Source organism: Ailuropoda melanoleuca, chromosome 16 (assembly GCF_002007445.2).
Source record: "Ailuropoda melanoleuca isolate Jingjing chromosome 16, ASM200744v2, whole genome shotgun sequence".
Classification (NCBI taxonomy): domain Eukaryota; kingdom Metazoa; phylum Chordata; class Mammalia; order Carnivora; family Ursidae; genus Ailuropoda; species Ailuropoda melanoleuca.
Window position 1 is genome coordinate 50,537,251 of NC_048233.1, and position 21,982 is coordinate 50,559,232.

The window sequence follows — 21,982 nt, forward strand, 5'->3', positions numbered from 1 at the left end:
GGGTACCCCTGCTGGAAACCAAACCACCCTCAGAGATCCTAGTCCATCCACAGCCCTAAGCCCTCCCCCACCCCGCCCCCGCTGCAAAAGGAAGGGTCGGCGCGGGGTATGTCCATCCCCCACCACCCTGTCAGGACTCCAGGGTCCTGAACCCTTTAGGGGTCCCTAGCAGCTCTGACCTTGTGCCGGAATTCTCGAGCCACCTTCCGGTCCATGGCTGGGTCAGATCGAACCGCGTCGCTACACAGCTCGCTCCTTCGGATACCCGGCCGCCCCAAGCCGGCAGGAGCCGCAACTGAGATCCGCCCGCCCTGGGAGCAGTGGGGCGGGACCTGAGCGCGGTGGGGGCGGGGCCTGGGCGGGGCTGGCGGGAGGTCCGAGACACCTGTCCTGCAACTTGTCACCTCCCACCGACAACCCCGGAGCAAAGGGCCTGGAGTGTGTGTAAGTGGTGGTGGCGGCGGTGGCGGTGATTGGACTCCAGGCCGGCGCTCTCCTTGGAATGATCCCCAACACAAATGGCTGAGGGAGAGGATCTTGGGAGGCGTGGGCAAGAGGTTTGGGACTTTTTTATGGAGGTCGGAATACTTTTTTGAGGAGGTCCTGAGATTCTCACAAAGGTGGGTAGGGATAACCTATGGACACGCAAATAGAAGCCCATTTGCGCGCTCCTGCGGTTTTCACCCCCTGCCAGGCATCTCACCTCCGCGTCGATTCTACAAAGGCCTCCTCCAGGGCCTGTTCCCAGTCGGAAGAAGTCTTTGATCTGGGGCTGGGTCTTATACAGCTCACAGAGGCCTGAACCGGTGGGTGGTAGGCAGTGCCCCTCCTGAACCGACTTCCCCTCCCACCTCCCTAGATCAGCCCCACTTCAAACACACACACACACACACACGCACACACACACACACGCATGAATGCACGCACGCGCGCGTGCACACACACACTCACTGAGGCGTGGAAGGGCCTGGCAGGGACATCCTGATTTACAGCTGACCTTTACCCAGGGCCCAGACCCCATGTGATTCATTTGATTCAATTCAACCGAAGTTTGTTCACCTCCTAGGTCTAGCGCTGGTGTGTGCAGACAATGATGAGCCAAGCCTGGGACAGACTGAGAGGGAGGAGGGGGTGAGGAGAAGGGTGATAAAAACAGGCGTGAATGGGAGAGAGTGGGGACCTTTAATCATGGAGCTGGTGCCTGGATTCAATCCAGGGTGGAGGCCTGACCTGTTTGCAACATGTCAGGGGGCAGGGGACAGGGAGGTGGACAGCAACCCAAAATAGTGAACCACTTACAACTGTAACTTCAGGGACATCTAAAGACCCCCCTCCTTTTCATCTTATCCCTAATAGTTGCAGTTTTGCCAACAGACTTATTTTTATTAGTACTAAATTATTGCCTAGTTTAGGATATAAATCCTTCCCGGAGAAGAACCTTGAAATATTACCCATGTTCTCACCTTAATATTAGCTAGTTAAGTCAGAGATAAAAGGGGGAAGACTTGTGGGATTTTCAAAGGTCCAGGAAAGACACTCAAAATATATTCCCCTCCAGCTTACTTTGTTGATTCCCTACATCTCTTATCTGTTATTTCATAGTTACAATCCAGGCAGAGTGGCAAATGGCCTTACAAGGGAAATGCAGTTCACTAGCCACCTCAATCCTTTTCCATGACCAGCACCCCCACAGACTCTCTCCTTCTTTAAATGCTTCTTCTCCCAGGGTGCCTGGGTGGCTCAGTCGGTTAAGCATCTGCCTTTGGCTCAGGTCATAATCTCGGGGTCCTCGGAGTGTGACGCACTTCTGTCATTCAGTAAACACTTTCTGAGCTGGGGCCTGTGCTAGTGCTGGTCATACAGAGGACTAAGTCACGATCCATTCCCTAGAGGTGCTCAAAACTGGGTGTAAAGTAGGGCCTTGGCGCCCTGGAAGCTGTAGTGGTGAGGGGTGGGAGCACAGACCAGGATTCTGCAGGCTTGAGCCTTGGTTCTGCCACTGACAACTGGCCACCGAGTGGCATGTCCCAGGGCCCCTGTGAAAGGAGAGTGGAAGACCAGACTCACACAGCATCTTGCATGTCTGGTGAAAGGGCCTTCCAAGCAAGACCCAGGCTTCTAAGTTGGGGATCTTCGAGGAGTAAGGGTTGTTGGGGGCTGCATGGCCACCTCCTTGCTCCCCCAGGGTACTTAGGGTCCAGTGATCTGAATCCAGCCCCCTCTGGCTGGGGGCGGTCAGGGGTCGAGCAGGACAAAGGCTGGGCCACCATCTGGCCCCTAAGTTATGGTAATGAGTTGGGCAGTCCTGTCCCTCTAGCTCGGGGAGGAGCCAAGCACCTAGGAGGAGGGGCTGAAGGAACCCTGGGGCCAGAGGGCTAAAGGGACCGCGGCCGCTGAGTGGAAGTGTGACTCTGCCTTCGCAGGGACAGGCACTAGGGCCCAGCCCTGCGCTCAGGCTTCCCAGTTTCTGTGCACCCCATGGGGTCCCCGGCCCCGCGCACCCCCACGACGGCGCTCTGCCTGCTACTGGCCTGTGTCTGGCTGCCCCAGGGTGAGACTACGGACCAGTCCCTGCGGGTGCCGTCTCTCGGTGAGAGGGATGTGGACTAGGGGAGGCTGGGGGCTGGGGGGAATGTTTAGGGGAACGGGTGGGGCAGGTTCTAGAGAGGGAGGAAAAAGAAGTTTGAGGGAGGGCACGGCGACAGCCAAGGAGAGGGTCAGAGGAGGGCGCCCAGGGAAAAAGAGGCCAGCGACAGCGGCGGGAATGGGTAACAAGCTAGGCAGAATGGAAGAGACCCAAGGTGGGGAGTTAGAGAGAACTGGGGCGCAAAGAGTAGGAGAAAAGAGGGAGACCGCTGTTGGAGAGGTCGCCAGAGAGGGGGAGAACAGACTGAAGTCTGTAGGGAGAGAGAACGGGGGTGGGGGGTGGGTGAAGAAGAGGCTTCCTAGCAGGTGGGGGCAGGTGGTGGGCGAGCCTGGCTTGAGCGGAGAACGATCCTCCCCAGGCGGAGCACCCACAGCCCAGAGCCGTGGAGAGCAGCCTGAGCCAGCCCAGGAGCCCAGGTGAGTAAGGGCAAGCTTGTGGCTGCCCCACCCGCACCTCCCGTCTGTATTTCTGGTGGGGATGACCCCAGGGTTTTAGCACAGAGGGTGGGGTGCACTTGGGGTGGTGGGGAGGCATGGCCCATTCCTATCCCCTCCCCCATGTTAGGCTTGTTTCTCATCTAGCCACAGACATCAGGAGGTGACCCTCACCATAGAGGATGCTACGACAGTGATGGGAAGCCAGGTAAGAGGACGCCTGGAAAGGGGGCGTCACTGGACAGGGGCTTATTTCTGTCTGGGACTGGGGCTGGCTGGGAGCTCGGCAGGTTGCAGGAAGGTTGCCTCTGCAGTTATTTGAAAGGGAACAGTGTTCCTAGTATATGTCTGAAGTATGCAAATTCATGGGGCACTTGTATTCCCACTTAACTAATCTCTTGAGACCTTGTAGTTGGTTCATTTTGTTTTTGTTTTTGTTTTTGTTTTGTTTTATTTGGAGAGGAGGGCACTGAGAAGCCATAAGGACACAGCTGAACTCTCCCATGCCCTGGGGTTAAGCATAAAGGTGAGGCTTTAGGCAAGTCAAGTTCTCTCTTACCTGCCTGGTCTAGGAAGGTACAAAACCCCGTAAGAGGCCCCACTCCAGCAAGGATGCCTTGAGAAGAGACACAAAAATTGGGCCACTTGGTGGGATTTGGGAGGAAGGGCTGGTTGGGAAGGAGAGCCCCAAACTATTATCCTCTGAGTCTGCACCACTCCCTGTTGCCCACCCTCCTGGGGTCCTCCCTGCTGTCAGGAGAGGGGGTAGTTTGTTTTCTCCCTTTGCCAAATTTCTCTGGTCTTTGGATCGGGTGACTTGGGCTGTCTTTCCAGTCGTGTCCTGCATTTCCCTTGTCTACAACCGCAGACACGTTACAAATCTGGCCTACCCACAGCCAGATCCCCCAGAACGTCTCGAACCTCAACTCATGCACCCTGGCCCTAAGGATCAGCTCTGGGCAGCTCCTTGTGCCAGCAGGTTGCGGAGTATCATTTATAATAGGAAACAATGTGCCCCAAATACCTGCCTTTGGAAATAGGTATGAAGACCCCAAGACAGGAGGAGAACATGCTGATTCTGGAAGGGATGGATTACCTAGGCTTCTTATTTCTTGTTTGTCCACTTTTTCAGGCAGGCCCGAAGTTTTAGAATCATAGGCAGATACAGTTTGAGTTGAAAGATAATGTTATTTTTTTTTTTAAAGATTTATGTATTTATTCGAGAGAGAAGGTGGGGGAGGGCAGAGGGAGAGGGAGAGAAGCAGGCAGCCTGCCGTGCGGCTCCATCATCACAACCGTGAGATCATGACCTGAGCCAAAATCAAGAGTCGGACACCTAACTGACCGAACCACCAAGGTGCCCCATTACTCTTTATATATGATGAAATCAAGGCAGGCGGGTGACCTGCAGGGGCCCCCAGGAAGCACGTGAAACAAGGTCTTCTCGTGGAGCCAGCCTGTTGCCCCACAACATAAACGCCTCATAGAACTCCAGGAATCTCTGTGTTTTAGTGGAAAATAACCCTTAGCCAAGCACCTCATTCCCCCTGGTAGGTTTCCTTCCTTGCTGGATTCCAGGGTAGGCCTCCCTCCCTTTTCCTTGGGGAAGCGTCTGGACCAGACGACCCCAGTAGGTTTCTCACATTACTCCTTAGAGCAAATAAGGGGTTGGAACGGCCTTCCTTTAAAGCCACTGGAGCATGGAGGAATGAGGTCATTAGCTAGAAAGTGAACCTGGGGATCCTTCCAGGGCTTCTCCCCAGAATAACCTCACGGGTAAGGGTGGGGGTCCCAGACCAGCAGCTAACCAACCTACATTTCAGTGCTGCCACATTCCTGTAGAGCGCAGCCATTCTCCAGAGAATTGATGGTATAGACCAGGATGGGGGAAAAATGCAGTGTTATTTAATTTCACTGAAATTTAGCATTCCCTTTAATTATGCTGATAGGCTACAAACTACAATACAGCAGTAGCAGTGTCTGTGACTGTCACCAGGGGAAATCACAGACATTGTCGTATCACCTTATACTTGTTGGTATTTCCAGATCTCATTTATACTCACTACCTCAAAACTCTGGCAGTGATAAGACCTGCTGCTAGATCTTACTATTTAATGTAGTAATAAACAAGCACAAATATTACTAAATCACACATTTTTATAAAATATTTTCATAACTATATTGCAATATAATTGATGTCTTTTGTCATCTTATGTTTTAAGTATTTATAAACGATATTCTGACAATGGGGCCATAGGCTTCGCTTGATTATCCGAGGTTCTTGGCATTGAAATGGCTAAAAACTTCTGATCTAAACTGAAGACGAATCATTTGGGCAGGATTTAAAAACTTCTACAGAGAACGGCCTTGATTCCGCAGCACCATCTTGCCCTCATTAACACCGATCTCAGAAGCCACATCTGAGGTGGGGGCAAGGAGTGGAGAGACACAAAGACTAGGTTTCATTAAGAGCTCTTTGGGGCCTGTGGGATGTGAGGTGGTAGTTTTCCTGTGGTCTCTGAGGCCCCGAGAGATCGATTACGACCAGGGAGGGAAGCCTGACTCCTGGGGCTCAGGCTGGGTATGCAGGGTAAGGGGAACCAGGGAGGACCCAGGAACCAGAGGCCAAAGTGGGACAAGGTCCAGGAGGGGCCAGTGACCTCTCAGGGGTCAGCAGGACAGTGAAAAGGGAGGCAGTCAGTGCCCAGGGATGAGGCGGAGAGATTGGGCCCACCAAGGAGGGGCAAAGATCTGAGGCTGGGCTCCAGGGACCAAGGGTTCTGAATCCTCTCCATGTTCCAAGTCCTTGGCTGGAGGCTGGAGATTCTGCCCGAGGATGCAGTGATGATAGGAAGGGAGGAAGACACACGAGACAGATACCCACAGTGTTGTTGGTGCCTTGTTGGTCCTGTGAACAAGAACATGAGCTCCCTGAGGGCTGGGACTTTGTCCTGTTCACACTGGGAAGCTATATAAATGGGAAGGCTGGGGCTCTGAGTGGGAAGGAGTTTGCTGTGACCGATGACATGAGCCACCTCAGACTAGGGTCCTGAGAGGTCAGGTATCCAAGTCAGCTAACTGTGCGGTGACTGGACACACCTGATGTTCAGGACAGTTCTAACTTCAGATGGTTTATATGAAGAGACCACTTGTTGGGATTTCTGGTCTGGAAGATAGGATTTCTCAGCTCACTTTGCCTATGTCCTTCTCAGATTTGTGGTATCATGGAGAGTCCTGGCTTGGAGCTGAGTTCTGAGGACCATGGGTGGTGACCTGTGAGGAGGGTTGGGGTGGAAGGTTGGGTGAGATGTTCCCCTGCCTTGGGGCAAGGGCCTGCCTTTTTTTCCTAGGCCTGCCTCGTGTGGTTTCTGTGGTGAGGAGGAAACATATTTATTCTCCAGATAAGGGGGTTTTGTGTTGGGCTGTGGAGGACTCAAAAGTGTACTAGGGAAGGAAGGAGAGAGGGGAGGCTAGGGGGAGCATGGGGAGCACGGAGGGGAGGGAATGTGTTCAGGCCACCAAGATGCCACCTTGGAGGGTAAAAACCAGCCTTCACTCCTCTAGGGCAGGCCTGAAAATTCTCCCAGACCTCTCAGAGGTAGGCCTGGGGAGGTGAAGTGGCTGGGGGCCTCCCTCCTCCAGGTGATAGACAGGAAGGGCCATGACCTTTAGGAAGTCCCTCCCTGACTGAGTTCTCTCCCTTCTGTCTTCAAAAGGAGGCTGAAGTCCTGGACTCCTTGGCTATGTCTTCATGGGAAAGGCGGCTCCATCGGGCCAAATGTGCACCATCTTGTAAGTAGCCCCCTCCCTGTGGCCTATGGAAGACCCCTGGGCCACACAGAAGACTGTGAGGACAGGCCAGGCTTCCCTTCGGGCCTCCTGTGACCTCTTTGCCCTGCAAGGGGTCTCTTTCCACCTTCCCCAGCCCTGGCCTCCAACTCTATTTTGCTTTCTCCTTCCTGGCTGAGGAGAGCTTCCTCTCCAGTGTCCTGTTCTTATGACCATGGCCCCATGGCTTTTCCCTCTCACACTGTCTGATGCCAGTGAGATTGGGCTTCCTTGTTTAGTGGTTGTTTTTCCCCGTCTACTTCATCCTGTTTCTGCGGCCTCTCCCCTCACCCTGTCCTGTGTCTGCAGCCTCTCCCCTCACCCTGTCCTGTGTCCATGGCCCCTTCTCTTGCATCCAGGTTCCTTCCCGAACCACACTCCACTTTGTCTTCTTGTGCTCTGCGCTTTGTGGCCTTTCTGCCTACTGTATTCTAAATGTGAGGCATCTCCCCTTCCCTGGGTCATGCTTGGGCCTCTTCCCCTGAGCTTGAGGAACAGTGAGGAAGAATGGTACTTGAAGATCTCTGGGCAGTCTCCCTACTCACCCCACATGCTCCATATTCTCAGTCTGCCTTGTCTGGCGGCCAGGAACTTTCAGCAGAGGGAGCTGATGGCCCAGGTGGGGATGGCCTGGGGGCCATTTGATGCACACTGAGGACAGGTACTCTGAGACCCCACGCCACCTGCCTGTCAGGGAAGGAGCCAGGTAGCCAGGTTTGAGGTACCCTACTCGTGCCCCCATTAAGGCTAGCTACTGAGGAATGTTGGGGCCACCTGTGGGGGGATCTGACTTCCACGGAGCTCTGGGAAAGCTGAGTCCGGTGCCCTGGTGTGAGGGAGGTGCTGTATCACGGGGTTCTGCCCGTCTTGGCTCAAGGGGGAGGTGCCTTCTGTGTCTCCCCTGCAGACTTGTTCTCTTGCTTCAACGGGGGCGAGTGCGTGTACCCAGCCTTCTGTGACTGCAGACGCTTCAATGCCACCGGGCCACGCTGCCAGATGGGTGGGTCTGAGCTCTCTCCCACCCCTGGGATGGAACACGGGTACAGGGAGAGCTTGTGGGCCTGAGGCTGGCGGGGGGGCAGGGGGTGGCCCTGCTAACCTCTAGCTTAAGGCCCACTGCAGCTGCACAGACAGTTTCTCTTTTCTCTGGCACAGTGTACAATGCCGGCCCTGAGCGCGACAGCATCTGCCGGGCATGGGGACAGCACCACGTGGAGACTTTTGACGGTCTCTACTACTACCACTCTGGGAAGGGCAGCTACACCCTGGTGGGGTGCCACGAGCCTGAGGGGCAGACCTTCTCCATCCAGGTGAGGCTTTCCTTACCCTGCCAATCTAGGAAGGTTCCAGAGCCTATGGAGGTTGTGCTAGCCAGGGCTCTGCTTGTCAGTTATAGAGTCTATACCTGGAAGGAGCTGGGGGCTCCACAGTTCTCTCTCACCCACTCACTCCTGGTTGCCCCTGGCCAGTCACTGGTTTAGTCACTCATCATTAAGTATTAGGTACCTACCTGTACTCTTCCTGGCACAAGGCTTGGTGGTGGCCTTGTGGACAATAACACAAGTGTGGTCTCTGTCCTCGTGGAGCTTACATCTAATGGGGAAAACAGACATCAAATCAAATGAATCATTTCAAGGGCAACTGAGTGCTTCCGAGGAGAGATGCCAAATGTTAGAAGAGCATGTGATGGAAACCTAACCTTGTTTATTGGGATGGATGATGATTAGGGAAGACTTCCTGGAGGAAGTGAGATTGAAGTTGAGATTTGAAGAATGAATTGGAGTTAACCAAGTGAAGGGTCACAGGGGTGAGGGGTGGGCATGAGAATATTCTAGGTAAAGGGAATTTGGGTGCTAAGGACCTGAGATAACAAAGAGCATTGTGCCTCTGAGAAAATGGTAGAGATCCTGGGTGACTCAGTTCAGGGTTACCTCTTCCAAGAAGCCCTCCCGGATGCACCGACCTCTTAAGCTGGCTCACGGGCTCCTCTCTGTGTAACCAAATCAATGCAAGGTACTGCATTGTTCTATTGTCAGTGCATTTCTCTTACAAAGTCTGTTTCCAGGTTGGTCTTCCCTATGGGTTAGAAGTTTTTAGGCAGGGACCATGTCTTTCCATTTGGGGTTCCCAGGACCCAGATTAGTGCTCAGTAAAAGTTTGTCCTAACTGTGAACACATGTGTGAGACTCACTGTCAGGTAGATCTGATTTCCATGCTTACCCCGGGTGTTGAGTGGGGGTCAGTACACCTCTGTCTGGAGAAAAGTCTGTTTGGGGAGCCAGCTCTGCTGAGGGGCATCTTGGTTAGGACTGAGTTAGGGCCAGGGGCTTGGGAGTTTGGGGAGATCCTAATGTTCACTGTCACCCCACTGCCAGCAGGCATGCCCCTCTGTCTCAGGCATAGACCTGCCATGGGGCCGCCTGGGGGTCACGGCCTGGATGGACTGACCAACTCTGCCCTCTCCACCTCGGCATCTCACACATCAGGGTTTTTCATGACGGTCATTTCATGATGGATATGTTCTGATTACTTAGACTAATGGGGTGCCACACATTCATGGATTATGAAATAAACTTGAGTTATAATCAGCATCCCCCCTTGAAAGAAAGAAAGAAAGAAAGAAAGAAAGAAAGAAAGAAAGAAAGAAAGAAAGGGAGGAAGAAAGGAGGAAAGAAAGAAACTAAAAAGAATAGAAAATATAATGTAGATGCATTACACATTAATGGGGTAAATATTATTTTGTAAAATTTTTGTTTTATTTATATATGTATATATTTGTATTTCTTACTGTGGGTCATGATCTAAAGTTTGAAAAATTCAGTTAGACTGTGGGGTGGCTTTCACGGGCCCCACGTTCCGCCGACGTGACTCCAGCCTGCTTAAACACGTTCAACGGTAATCTAGTGGAAGGGTCTCTACACTGGGAAGAGAAGCATTGCAGACTTTTCCCTAAGCCTTGGGAGCCTCAATTCTCCTCTCTCTTTTGGGTCTTCTGGCTTTGAGGTGTGGGTTCTGTCTGAGGAGAGGGCGGGGGGGGGTGTGCACGTGACAGTCAGCACAGTAGTGACATGTGTGCCTGGGTGGGCAGGGAGGGACAAGACTGTGCCTGCCAGGGTCATGGTAGGAGTGTGTGTGTAGTGTGTGCATTGAGAGTGCCCAGTGAATCTGTGAGGGGGGGGGTGTGTGTCTATGTGTCAGAAAGTGTGAGTGTATACCTTGGCTTTGAATCTGATGGGATAACCTGGATTGCAAAAATGAAAAATGCAGATGTAGGGAGACAGCACAACGTCCTGGAAAGAGCCCTGAAATTTAGCCTTCAGTCTGCATGTGTGTGCGACCTTCATCACTTCAGCTCTCTGAGTATCAGTTGCTTCCTCCGGGAATTGCAGCTCATCATTGCTCTGTCCTCCCGTGGGGTTGTGGGGACTGGAGGACATCAAGACATCACAGAGGAAAGGTGCTTGACACGCAGAGGGGAGGCGATCAGCATTAAGCAGAAGCTCCACGGGGTGTCACGGAGCTCAGAATGGAAGCTCAGGGCCAGCTTTGTGGCAGGAACCCTGCACAGTGGCCTCTGAACCCCCAATCAGGTGCACAACGACCCGCAGTGTGGCTCCTCCCCCTACACCTGCCCCAGGTCTGTCAGCCTCTTCTTTGCGGGGGAGCAGGAGATCCATCTGGCCAAGGAGGTCACCCACGGAGGCGTGAGGTAACTACAGCCCCTGCCCTGAGCTCTCCAGCTCCCTGGCACTGGTGGGGGATGTGAGCACCTTCCTTCTCAAGCCTGAAGAAAACTGTTTTCTGGGGGCGAACAGCAGAGTTTCCACCATCAGGGCAGGAACATACTGGCAGGCCAGCCGGGTTTCCTGTCATCTGGGTTTGCAGAAAGATGAGTCCCTCAAGATTTTCTGAGACTTCCAGGCCCTGTGGGTTTCCAGAGAGTGGGTATTCATGCTAATAGCAGAATTTTCCAGATAGTTGAGAGTATACCACTACAAGCATGCTTACTTTTTTTCTTTCACAATTTCGAGGGAAACTTCCTGAATGGATCATACACAGTTCAAGCCTCCCCAGAGTAGATATTGAGCACACTGTCACCTTTTCTGATGACAAAGGGTTATTTGAATGTCACTTATCTTGCTGGGATATCAGGGGCGCCTGGGACCAGAGGAATGAGGACTCTTTGCCCCCACAGCACATGGCCCAGACGGTGGTTCTTCTGAAATCTTTCTTGTATCGTGTCTTCACTGTCCTTTACTTCCCTTGCTGTCTGCTGTCGCTTCACGTTGCTGCTGGGTTGGGGGAAGGAGTTGTCCCGCGAGGACCCTTCTCCCGTTCTCATTTCCTGCTTCAGGTCTGGAAACTAAGTAACCAAGTTTTCTGGGGCTGAGTGTAAAATTGAAAGCCCAAGGGTTTCTCCTGTGAAGAAAAGATTGGCGTAAGCATCTTTGGCTACCAGTTTTGGTGGGTTAGACCCTTTTTTTGTTTTTCTTTCCTGATTTTCAGGTGGATTGAAAGTTGCCAAATTCCAGACAGGCTAGGAGACCCTGTCCCAGTAAAACTGGGAATGCAATCGGGAGGGCTATGGTGCTACACCTTTTCTTCCACTCCCAGCTTCCCTGACCCCTCAGCTCTTTTCTCGTCCTACCGCTTTCTTGCTCCCCACCCAAAAAAACAAACCAAGTTAGTGTCTGCTTATACCATTTCTCCCAACTAGGAGAAAGGCTCTGGCAACTTCAGACACTCTAAGATTTTTTTTTTTTTAAGATTTTATTTATTTATTTGACAGAGAGAGAGACAGCCAGCGAGAGAGGGAAGACAAGCAGGGGGAGTGGGAGAGGAAGAAGCAGGCTCATAGCAGAGGAGCCTGATGTGGGGCTTGATCCCATAACGCCGGGATCACGCCCTGAGCCGAAGGCAGACGCTTAACCGCTGTGCCACCCAGGCGCCCCCAGACACTCTAAGATTTATTCCTGCCAGGGAAATGGCAATTTTAAGAGCCAGTTTTAAACTCTGCAGACAAAAGAATCCCGCTCTAATGGTGGACTTGAGATACGGGGAAGTCGGGGGAGGGGGCCCTCCGATCCCATGGTACCAGGGGCATGTGGATGAGGATGTGCTGGGTACATGATGGGTCCTGGGGGCACAGGAAGGCAGGTCCTTTGGTGAAGGGACGGGATGAGTAGGGGTGGTGTGAATGGCCTGAAGCTCCGGGCTGTGCCCTGCAGGGTCCAGCTGCCGCAGGCGGTGGGGAGCGTGCGTCTGCAGCGGCTTGCTGGCTACATCCTGGTGCGGCAGCAGTCAGCTTTCACGCTGGCCTGGGACGGCGCCTCCGCCGTCTACATTAAGATGAGCCCGGAGTTCCTGGGCTGGACTCATGGGCTGTGTGGAAACAACAACGCCGACCCCCAGGACGATCTGGTGACCAGCTCTGGTGAGATGCGGGGCAAGTGGCCTCCGAAGCGTTTGGCTGGAGGTGGGGGACCGGTCAGGCTGCGAGGGGTGGGAGAGGCCTTGGGGCAGAACCCTGGGGTCATGGTACTGAAGACCCAGCAGGAGGCCAGGGGCTCCTCCCTAGCCAGTGTGTGGCCTCAGGCATGTTCTTAACCCCTCAATGTCAGTTTCCTTGTCTGTGAAACAGTCATCAGGAGAACTCCTACTAGGGTTGTGTGAGGATCCAAAAGGGCACTGCAAGGGGTGTATGTGCCAGGGGCAGGGAGCAGAAGGCCAGAGAGAGAGCCAGGAAGAGAAAGGGCCCCATGGGAGCTGAAGTTCCCTCTGAAGCCGTGGTAAGAAGTAAGAGTGCAGCATACAGGGCCAAGTCCTGGCGACTCTGGCCAGAAGAAGGAAGTGATCCCTTTGAGCACCACAGCATACTGAGCTCTTAACATACAGTCTTTGCGATGATCTCATGGGGGGCTATTTGCCCTATTTCACATGTGGGTGAACTGAGGCTCTGGGAGGGGCAGGAGCTTTTCCAGGCTCACAGACTAGTCTTTTGATTGCATGGTGTTGCCCCCCCCCCCCCCCCCCCGCGGGTGTGTGTGACATCCTCCACCCTTCTCCCTTGAACAAGCTTGTGNTTATCGCCAGTTTTTTCAGGGGAGTGGCTCCGTTGGGAAATGCAGACTGGGATGGGATCCGGGAGGCTGAATTCTTCAACTCCTTGCCCACCTTTTGGCATCACTTCGGCTCCACCTATCCTCCCTCAGAGTCCTCTGTGGCCCCTTCCCCACAACCCACCTGTGGTCGTGCTAGTTTTTTCCCCCTGCCCCCGCCAGGGAAGCTGACCGATGATGTGGCTGAGTTTGTGCACAGCTGGCAGGAGCAGGCCCCCAACCAGCCTCCAAGGCCTACAACTTCCTCCCTGTCTCGCCCACCGTGTCTGCAGCAGAGCCCAGGAACCATGCAGGTCTGGACCCTGAGGAGAATGCCTCCCCCTCCCATCCTGGTGTCTGACCTTGGTTCATTTCCTGTCCACCTCTTAGAAAGTCACTGGCTGCAGGGGCCCAGGCTTGTCTGTGTCTATGGCCCCACCCCTTTTTTCTCCACCATTCTTTCTCTCTCTTGAGCTCAACTTGGGGTTAGGTGTGGGGGATGGTGAAGTTAGAGGGCTGTCAGTGGCTTTGCCAGCCCCCAGCTCTGGCTACTGGCCCTTTCCCCAGGGTGTGTACGACCGGTGTGAGGCACTGCTGCGGCCCCCCTTCGATGCCTGCCATGCCTACGTCAGCCCTCTGCCCTTCACGGCCAGTTGTACCAGTGATCTCTGCCAGTGAGTAGGCAGCCAGGCGTGGAGCTGGTATTGGGTGGTGGGGAGACCTGTCCCCGTACTGTGGGGATGGGGGAAGGGGGCTCAGCATGTGGGCCACTGAGCCTGATAATCCCAGGCCCTGACAGATAGGCTTCCCAAAGCTGGGAAATTCTCATCTGCATAGGTGGGACAGAGCTTCCCTATTCTCTGAAGTCCAGAAATGGGGACCAGCGCCCTCAGGGTCGCACGAGTCAATGGCAATGTTGGGACTAGAACCAGGTGTCCTGCCTCCATCTGTAGATACCTCTGCAGTCTCCCTTTCCTAGCTGCATGACAAGGAGGGGTGCCCTGAGCCCTGGAGTGCTGGAGGGCGGACGGCAGCTAGGGCTCTGGTGTGACGCTGGGTTTCCCGGCACAGATCGGTGGGCGACGAAGCCACCTGGTGCCGGGCGCTGGCGGAGTACGCCCGAGCGTGCGCACAGGCGGGGCGGGCCCTGCAAGACTGGAGGACCCAGCTCCGGCAATGTGGTAGGCGCACCCTGCTGGCGGCCAGGGAGGGTTCACAAGAGCTCTGTCCTGGGGCTCCGGGTGGGCTCCGGGTGGCCTCCTCGGGCCTCAGCTCAATGTCCTGCTCTGCTTAGAGCCACAGTTGTCAGAGCTGTAAGGCCTGAGGCCCATCTTCATGTGACCGAGGAGCAGACAGGCTCAGAGCGGAGGGACGGGTCTAGGGTCCCAGAGCCAGCTAAGAGTGGTCCTCAGAGCCTCCCAGGCTCTCGCCAACTTTCCGGTCACCCAGTGTTCCCACCGGGACTAAGGGAACAGGAAAATTACAGCCCCCTGCCGCCCCCTACCCCAAGGCCTGGCGTGGGGGTTGGGTCTGTCCCGGACTGCTCCCTTCCCCCGCAGCCGTGCACTGCAAGGAGAAGGCCTTTACCTACAACGAGTGCATCGCCTGCTGCCCCGCCTCCTGCCAGTCCCGGGCGTCCTGCGTGGACAGTGAAATTGCTTGTGTGGACGGCTGCTACTGCCCCGACGGTATGCCGGGGGCGGGGGTGGGGGAGCGGGGGCCTGGCAGCGTCTTCCTGGGCTGGCGCGGATGAGCGTGAGGCAGGGGCGCAGAGGCTGCCTGCTTGTGGAATGAAGGAAGGAAGGAACACACAACTAGTAAGGGAATAAATGAATGGCTTCAGGGAGGTGAGGATGGGGGTGGCACTGTGGCTCGAGAGAAGTCCATCGGAGTATTTCATTTGATCGGGACTGAGCTTTTTAAGGTGTGTAGACCAGGACAAATCATTCGTTCGTTCATTTGTTCATTTATCACACATGCATTTGCTTGAACACACATCCACGTTTTTAGGGGGTATAAATTTGCAGCACATCTGTAGTGTGCAGCTCACTTGACTAGGCAGAGGTGGAGATAAAAATACATGGAGATACGGCCATTGACTTTGGGGGTCAGAATCTGGTTGCAGTGATAAGATACATATACCTACGACTCCAGTCTAAGGCATAATGTAGTGAGGACGGGCTCAGGGGTTCAGACAAGAAGAGACATAGGAGTTCAGTGGGGGGAGAGATTGTCAGGGAGGGCTTCCTGGAAGAGGTGATACCTAAGCTGGTTCTAAATGCAGTGACAGGCTTTTGAGAAGCTAGTCAGTATGCGGGTTGCTTGGGGTGCTGAGGTGAGATTATGCAAAGGTCTGGAGGTGAGATGATTGCCCAGAAGGGATTCAGATCTGGCCTGATCCCAGGATATGCAGGAAAATGCTTGATGGTGGGCTCAGTGGTGAAAGCTTGGATGAGGGGATCTTTGTCACAGACCCCGGGCAGCCACAAACTGTCTGTGAACAGGAGTGGAGGTGAATTAAGTGGGCCTTTGCTTTCACCCTAGGGCTAATCTTTGAGGACGGGGACTGCGTGGCTCCAGCTGACTGCCCCTGTGAGTTCCATGGGACCCTGTACCCGACTGGCTCTGTGGTGAAAGAAGACTGCAATGCCTGGTCTGTGTCCACAGCTGGGGGGTGGGGCAGTGAGGATTTCCAGGGTTTTCCTTCAGGGCTACCCATCTGTCTGGGAGCCCTGGGGACATGGGGGCACTCACTCAGCATCTCTAAGTCCCTGGAGATCTCATTCGAGCTAACCCTCGGAGATGGAGGAAATCTCTACCACCCATTGTAGAGATGGGAAGAACTGAGGGCTGGGGACAGGAACTCTGTGGACCCTGCAATCCTCCAGCATCTATCCTAGGCCTGGAGAAGTGAGCCCTGCCTCCCCGGTCTCTGTGTTTCAGCACATGCACTGCAGGCAAGTGGGTGTGCAGCACGGCTGTCTGCCCAGGTATGTCTGACCCCCCACCTCGGACTCTACCCCCTTTGTCTAGTCTCACAGCTTTTTGGGGCAGGAAAGTTCTGGGGGCCAGGCCTGCAGTTCCCAGCTGGACCCACTTTGTTTCCTCAGGGCTGCTTTGCCTGGTTAAGAGGGCTTTTGTGGGGGGGGTCTATCTAAGGACCTTCCTAAGCTTGGGGGGCTTGGACGGAGACCAGTCTCCAAGCTCAGGCCCTGGTCTCCCAGTAGGGGGAGATGCCCAGGGCAGGGCTGTATCTCCCTTCAGATGGGCTGGTGGGGGACAGGGCTGCTTCTCCTCAGTGACCAGAGTGTCAAAAGAAGGGCCAGGGCTCCAAACACTGCTGGAACTCCTGAGGACAGAGTGCTGTCTCTTCCTCACGCTCAGAGCCTGCAGGGCAGAGGCCGTGCCCGTGGGATGGCTCCCATGTGTCAGCCACCTTTCTCTGCCCCTCAGCTGAGTGTTCAGTGACTGGCGACATCCATTTCACGACCTTTGACGGCCGCCGCTACACGTTCCCCGCCACATGTCAGTACATCCTGGCCAAGAGCCGCTCATCGGGCACCTTCACGGTGACGCTGCAGAATGCCCCATGTGGCCTGGTAAGGGCTGGGGACCTCAGGCCCAATCCAACCAGCTGCCCCTGCTTTCTGCCTTCTAGGGCAGGGCCCTAGAGTTTCCACAGCCCTCTCACCCTGACGTCTATTCTTTCTGGGCAGAACCGGGGGACAGGAGACTAGGTTCTGTGTCTAGAACATCTGCTAGCTGAGAGGCACTTCCCTTTTCTGGGCCTCAGTGTTTTTTTTAAATCTCTAAAATGGGTCTAATTCAACTTAATCTTTTCTGCTTCCTTGAAGTGTACCTTCAACATGTCTGTATCCATTCGTTCATTCATTTATTCATTCAGCAAATCCTGAACATCTATTTGTGCCAGAAGCTATGTTGGGTCTTGGAAGCTGGGATGAATTGGACCTGGCTCTGCCCTCCGGGCCATGCAGTTTGGTAGGTGAGGCAGATAACTGACCCCACCATCCACTGTGTTATCGGAGCTGGGACAATGAGGACATTACAGGGTAGGTGTTCACAGAGAAGCTTTTCCTTGTTGTTGTTTTATCTGGATGTCCAGTGGGAGGAGGGGTGGGTCCAGAAGGACTTCCCAGAGGAGGTGACCCCGAGCTGTGTCAACCACTTGTGAATGTAACTGAGAAAATGGCCAATGTGCAGGAATGGGCGTAGGTGTGAGTTTCTCTCTCAGTGACTGCATTTTCCCTGAGCTGACCATACTGAGCTGACCCCATAAGCCCTGGTCTGGGCTACACTCAAGCCCCTTCCTGCACATAAAGCAGGGGTTCACACCCATAGCCAGGACAGCCACCCCAAATCCCACCTCCCTGCCTGCCTTCTTCTCCCCCAGTGATGTCAGTGGGTGAGCAGACATCACTTAGAGGCGCCCCTCCCTGGCCCTGGGGACCCAGGCTCGGGCTGTGGACAAGAGAGAGGACTGTGCTTTCTTTCTTTTGAGGCCCGAGTGACCCCCTCCCCTCTCTCTGCCAGAGAATGGCCTGCATCTGCCCTTGGCTGCTCTCTGAATCAGAAGAATACTTGTCCTCAAAAGCAGGGTTACTCTCATCCTGAGGGTGGCAAAAGAAAAGGCAAAGCAGACAGACACCGCCCAGTGGGACTCCTTCCTATTTACAAAGTTCTAGAGTCTTAGAATACCTGGGGCTATGAGACCTTGGAGGTCCCTTACCAGCCCCCTCTCTACCATGTTCTGAATGGGGCCGGCCAGCCTCGGCCTGAAGTAACCTGCTTCATTGCTGAACAGTGCCTCTTGGTAGCACTTTCCTTTTACAATGAGCCAGGTCTCCTCCTTGTGACTTCATCCACGTGGATGAACCGGTAGAAGGCCAGCCCTCTGCCGGCTCTACGCAGGGTGCAGTGAGGGTTACGCAGATGAGTCAGACCCTGGTCCTAGCCACCGGGAGCTCACAGCCCGAGGAGGGAGTCAGTCATGTCCTCAGGGCAGGTGCTTCACCAGGAGATCCAAGAGCAGTGCTGTCACAGGGGAGCTGTGTGGGGAAAGAAATATTCCTACAGGTCAGAAGAAAGGATCAGGGAAAGCCTCAAGGCAGAGGTGGCATTTGAGCTGAACAACCTAAAAAGTGGGCCTAAAAAGATAAATAGAAATAAGATATGTATATTTGAGGATGGGGAGGAAGGGCAATCTGGGAGGATTAGGTCATATGAAAGAACGCAACGAGGCTGGAATGTTCTAGAATACATTAAGGCAGATGCAGAAGGACTGGGCGACTGGCTGGCTGGCTGGCTGGTAAAGTGCAGGGTGTGTGAGAGAGAAGCAGGAGGAGCCAAAGATGAAGTTGTGACTTCAGTCCTGGGTAAACACAAGGGGGTAGGGTGAGGATGATGACGATAAAGCATTTGCACAGTACTTTGAACTTTGGCTAATCACATTTGCATAGAACATCTAGTTTAAGGCTCGAAATACCCCCATGTAGCAGTCATTATTATTCTCCGCAGTTAAAATAGGATAAGACAGGCCTACAGAGGCTTGGGTGTTCCCCAGCGGGAGGGGGAGCTGAGCCAGACCCAAGGCTGGAAGTCCAGAAAGCCTGTCAGAGCCTCTTAATACACCCACCCCCAAATCAGGGTAGTGTTTAAGCCCTTTGGTGTATTTTTTCAAGTAAACCTATTTTTCAGAGTAGCGTTAGATTTTACAGAAAAATGCAAAGATACACGGAGCTCCCATATACCCCATACCTAATTTCTCCTATTATTAACATCATACATTAGTATGATACATTGGTTACAAATAATGAACCAATGTTTGTACGTTAACTAAAGCCTGTACTTCACTCATATTTTCTTACTTATTTTTTTTAACCTAATATCATTTTTCTGTGTTCCAATATATCGCATTACATTTAGTCTTCATGTCTCCTAGGCTATTCCTTGACGTTGCACTTTCTTTCTTTTTTTTATGTGTGTGTGTTTTTTGTTTTTGTTTTTGTTTGGTTTTTGTTTTTGTTTTTGTTTTTGTTTTTTGAGAGAGAGGGAGGGAGAGAGTGTGCACACATGAGCCAGGGGCAGAGAGAGAGAGAAAATCTTAAGCCGGCTCCATGCCCAGCGTGGAGCCCCATGTGGGGCTTGATCTCACCAGCCTGAGATCATGACGTGAGCTGAAATCAAGAGTCAGATGCCTAACCAGCTGAGCCACCCAGGTGCCCCCCAACTGTTACAGTTTCTAAGACTTTATTTATGATGATCTTGAAAGTTTTGAGGAGTACTAGTCAGATATTCTGTAGAATGCCCTTCTACTGGAACTTGCATGATGTTTTTCTCATGGTTAGAGCAGTGTTATGGATTTTGGGAGAAAGAGGTAAATTGCTATTTTCATCACATCTTATCAAGGGTACATATATCAGCGTGGTTTATCACTGTTGAGGTCGACCTTGGTCATCTGGCTGAGGTGGTGTTTGTCACATTCCCACTGTAACGTTACCCCTCTTTCCCCCCCTTACCATACTGTTCTTTTCGGAAAGAAGTCACTATGTTCAGCCCACACTTAAAAAGTGGTAAGTTACGTTCCCTCTGCTTGAAGACAGAAAGTCTACATACACTATTTGGAATTTTTCTGCACAGGAGATTTGTCTTTTTTCCTTCACATATTTTCTTTCAGTCATTTGTTTATGTCAGCATGGACCCAGGGATATTTATTTTATACTTTGGGTAGAATCCAAAATTTGTAATTCAAATTTTTCTGACTTGACCATTGAGCAATCTTTCAGTTGGCTCTTGGGTCCCTTTGACATAGCCCCATCATTGTGTGTGTGTGTGTGTGTGTGTGTGTGTATACTGCCTTAATTTATGGTCCTACAAGATCCACTAGGCTCATCTTGCATATTTCCTGCTCTATTCCTAGAATCAGCCATTTCTGAAACAATATTATCAGATGCTCTGGGCTCTTTTGATTGGAGAATGGTGTTAGAAACCAAGATCTGGGGTACTGGGTGTGCTCAGTTGCTACTGGGGTATCATTTCTTTTAGACCCTCTCAGCTGACAGAAAAAGGAAATAATATGTATGACCTATGAATATCTTTGTATGACTAATGTATATCCATATATCTACAGATAATCTATCAATAGCTCTCTATATCTATGCGTGCTACACAGAGTTCATATTGATGTTCCAACTCTAATCCATTATCACATGGGTCATTCTAGCCTCTCCCCTTGTTTATCCGTAACCATCCACCCTGACAGTGAGAAATCTGGTTTCCACCATCCATCATCCATGTATCTAATTGTTCAATTCCAGTATACAGGTATTAGAATTATTAACCCATACCCATGGGAAGGACTTTATCAACTAGAATACAGTGCTTATGCACAGTTCCTTTTTCTTTTAGTCTTTCAAACTCCACTTATATCCAAAGTCACTTAGGTCAACACTTTTCCCTGACCCCCCTTTCAGTGAGGTTGTTTTATATATTTGTAATACAGTTAGATTCTTTTGTCACAGTCTGCATTGCATCCTGGGACCCTCTGACCTCCTACATGATATTTTATTAATTGTACACATTAGGGTTCACTCTTTATGCTGTAAAGTTCTCTGGGCTTCGACAAATGCAACCTCCCAAGTATTCCATGCACCTTTTCTTGTCTGTATCAAACCAGTCAGGACCAACGGACTATTGTTGCAGCTCTATTCCTAAGGAAACAACTGAGGTGTAGGTAAGTTAAATGAGGTCTTTAAGGTCTCAGCTTTCAGTGACATCAAGACTTGAACCTAAGACTCTGACTAAAGGGCGCAGACTTTCTTCCTGCACCAATGACGTGTCTAGAGGGGACCAGAGGATGAGTGGGTTTGACAAAGGCGATGTTTTAGACAGTGCTTTTGAGCTGTTTTAGGGAATTTACATCTCCTTGGGAAGGAGCTTGAAAGGTCGTAGTTTGTTGTACAACGTCTTTCTGAAAAGTTTCAAGCTCTAATCCTTTCCTCATTTCACTGTTTGATTATATCACTTTCAGGTTATACTTTCTCTGGCTGTCTTTGGATTTAGAATAAAGTCCAAAAATTTTACAGAACTCTTCCTAAGCTCCTCTTGTCTACTCTTTTTTTTTTTTTTTTAAGATTTTATTTATTTATTCGACAGAGACAGAGACAGCCAGCGAGAGAGGGAACACAAGCAGGGGGAATGGGAGAGGAAGAAGCAGGCTCACAGCAGAGGAGCCTGATGTGGGGCTCGATCCCATAACGCCGGGATCACGCCCTGAGCTGAAGGCAGACGCTTAACCACTGTGCCACCCAGGCACCCCCCCTCCTGCCTACTCTTTTTTTTTTTTTTTTAAAGATTTTATTTATTTTTGACAGAGATAGAGACAGCCAGCGAGAGAGGAAACACAAGCAGGGGGAGTGGGAGAGGAAGAAGCAGGCTCATAGCAGAGGAGCCTGATGTGGGGGCTCGATCCCATAACGCTGGGATCACGCCCTGAGCCGAAGGCAGACGCTTAACCGCTGTGCCACCCAGGCGCCCCCCTGCCTACTCTTGAACCTTATCTTAAACCACTTTGCTCAGCGGGCTCTGGGCCTCTGGTCTTCTTTTATGTGCTTGTATGCATTAAATGCCTTCATGTGTCAGGGAATTTTGTGCAGACTGTTCACTATACCTGGATGTCCATCTCTGTGCTTGCTTTCTTTGCCCAGCCACCTTCTATGGACCCTTCAGATCTCAGCTCACCTGTCACATTTTCCCGTGCCTCAGTCTTCTGATCTGCACAATGGGGTTGTTAGTAATACTTACTAAATAGGATTGCTCTGAGAATTAAGTGAGTAAATACGTGTCAAAAGATTAGTACCTGAGCATAGTAATTCTATATTAAAGTTAGCAGTTATAATAAATATAGCAGTAGCAAAAGCTCTATGATGTTTACATTATCATTATCTTTCTTTAGGATG

General features: G+C 52.2%; 2 protein-coding genes across 3 annotated transcripts in view; one reads left to right on the forward strand and one right to left on the reverse strand.

Annotated features, from left to right (window-relative positions):
• USH1C (USH1 protein network component harmonin) overlaps positions 1–301 on the reverse strand; it is a 45,816-nt gene extending 45,515 nt beyond the window's left edge. For both annotated transcript variants that reach the window (XM_019805859.2, XM_034645815.1), the window contains exon 1: positions 180–301. In XM_019805859.2, the coding sequence (XP_019661418.1) occupies positions 180–215 (36 nt within the window). In that variant the 5' untranslated portion in view covers positions 216–301. The remainder of the gene's footprint in view (positions 1–179) is intronic.
• A 2,177-nt stretch (positions 302–2,478) lies between these two features.
• The window catches only part of OTOG (otogelin), an 87,017-nt gene continuing 67,513 nt past the window's right edge, over positions 2,479–21,982 (forward strand). The window contains 14 exon segments of the mRNA XM_011232207.2: positions 2,479–2,634; positions 3,212–3,289; positions 6,798–6,873; positions 7,817–7,909; positions 8,065–8,219; positions 10,500–10,618; positions 12,138–12,343; positions 13,191–13,321; positions 13,575–13,681; positions 14,079–14,188; positions 14,567–14,695; positions 15,552–15,660; positions 15,951–15,997; positions 16,461–16,606. Of these exon segments, the coding sequence (XP_011230509.2) occupies positions 2,479–2,634; positions 3,212–3,289; positions 6,798–6,873; positions 7,817–7,909; positions 8,065–8,219; positions 10,500–10,618; positions 12,138–12,343; positions 13,191–13,321; positions 13,575–13,681; positions 14,079–14,188; positions 14,567–14,695; positions 15,552–15,660; positions 15,951–15,997; positions 16,461–16,606 (1,662 nt within the window).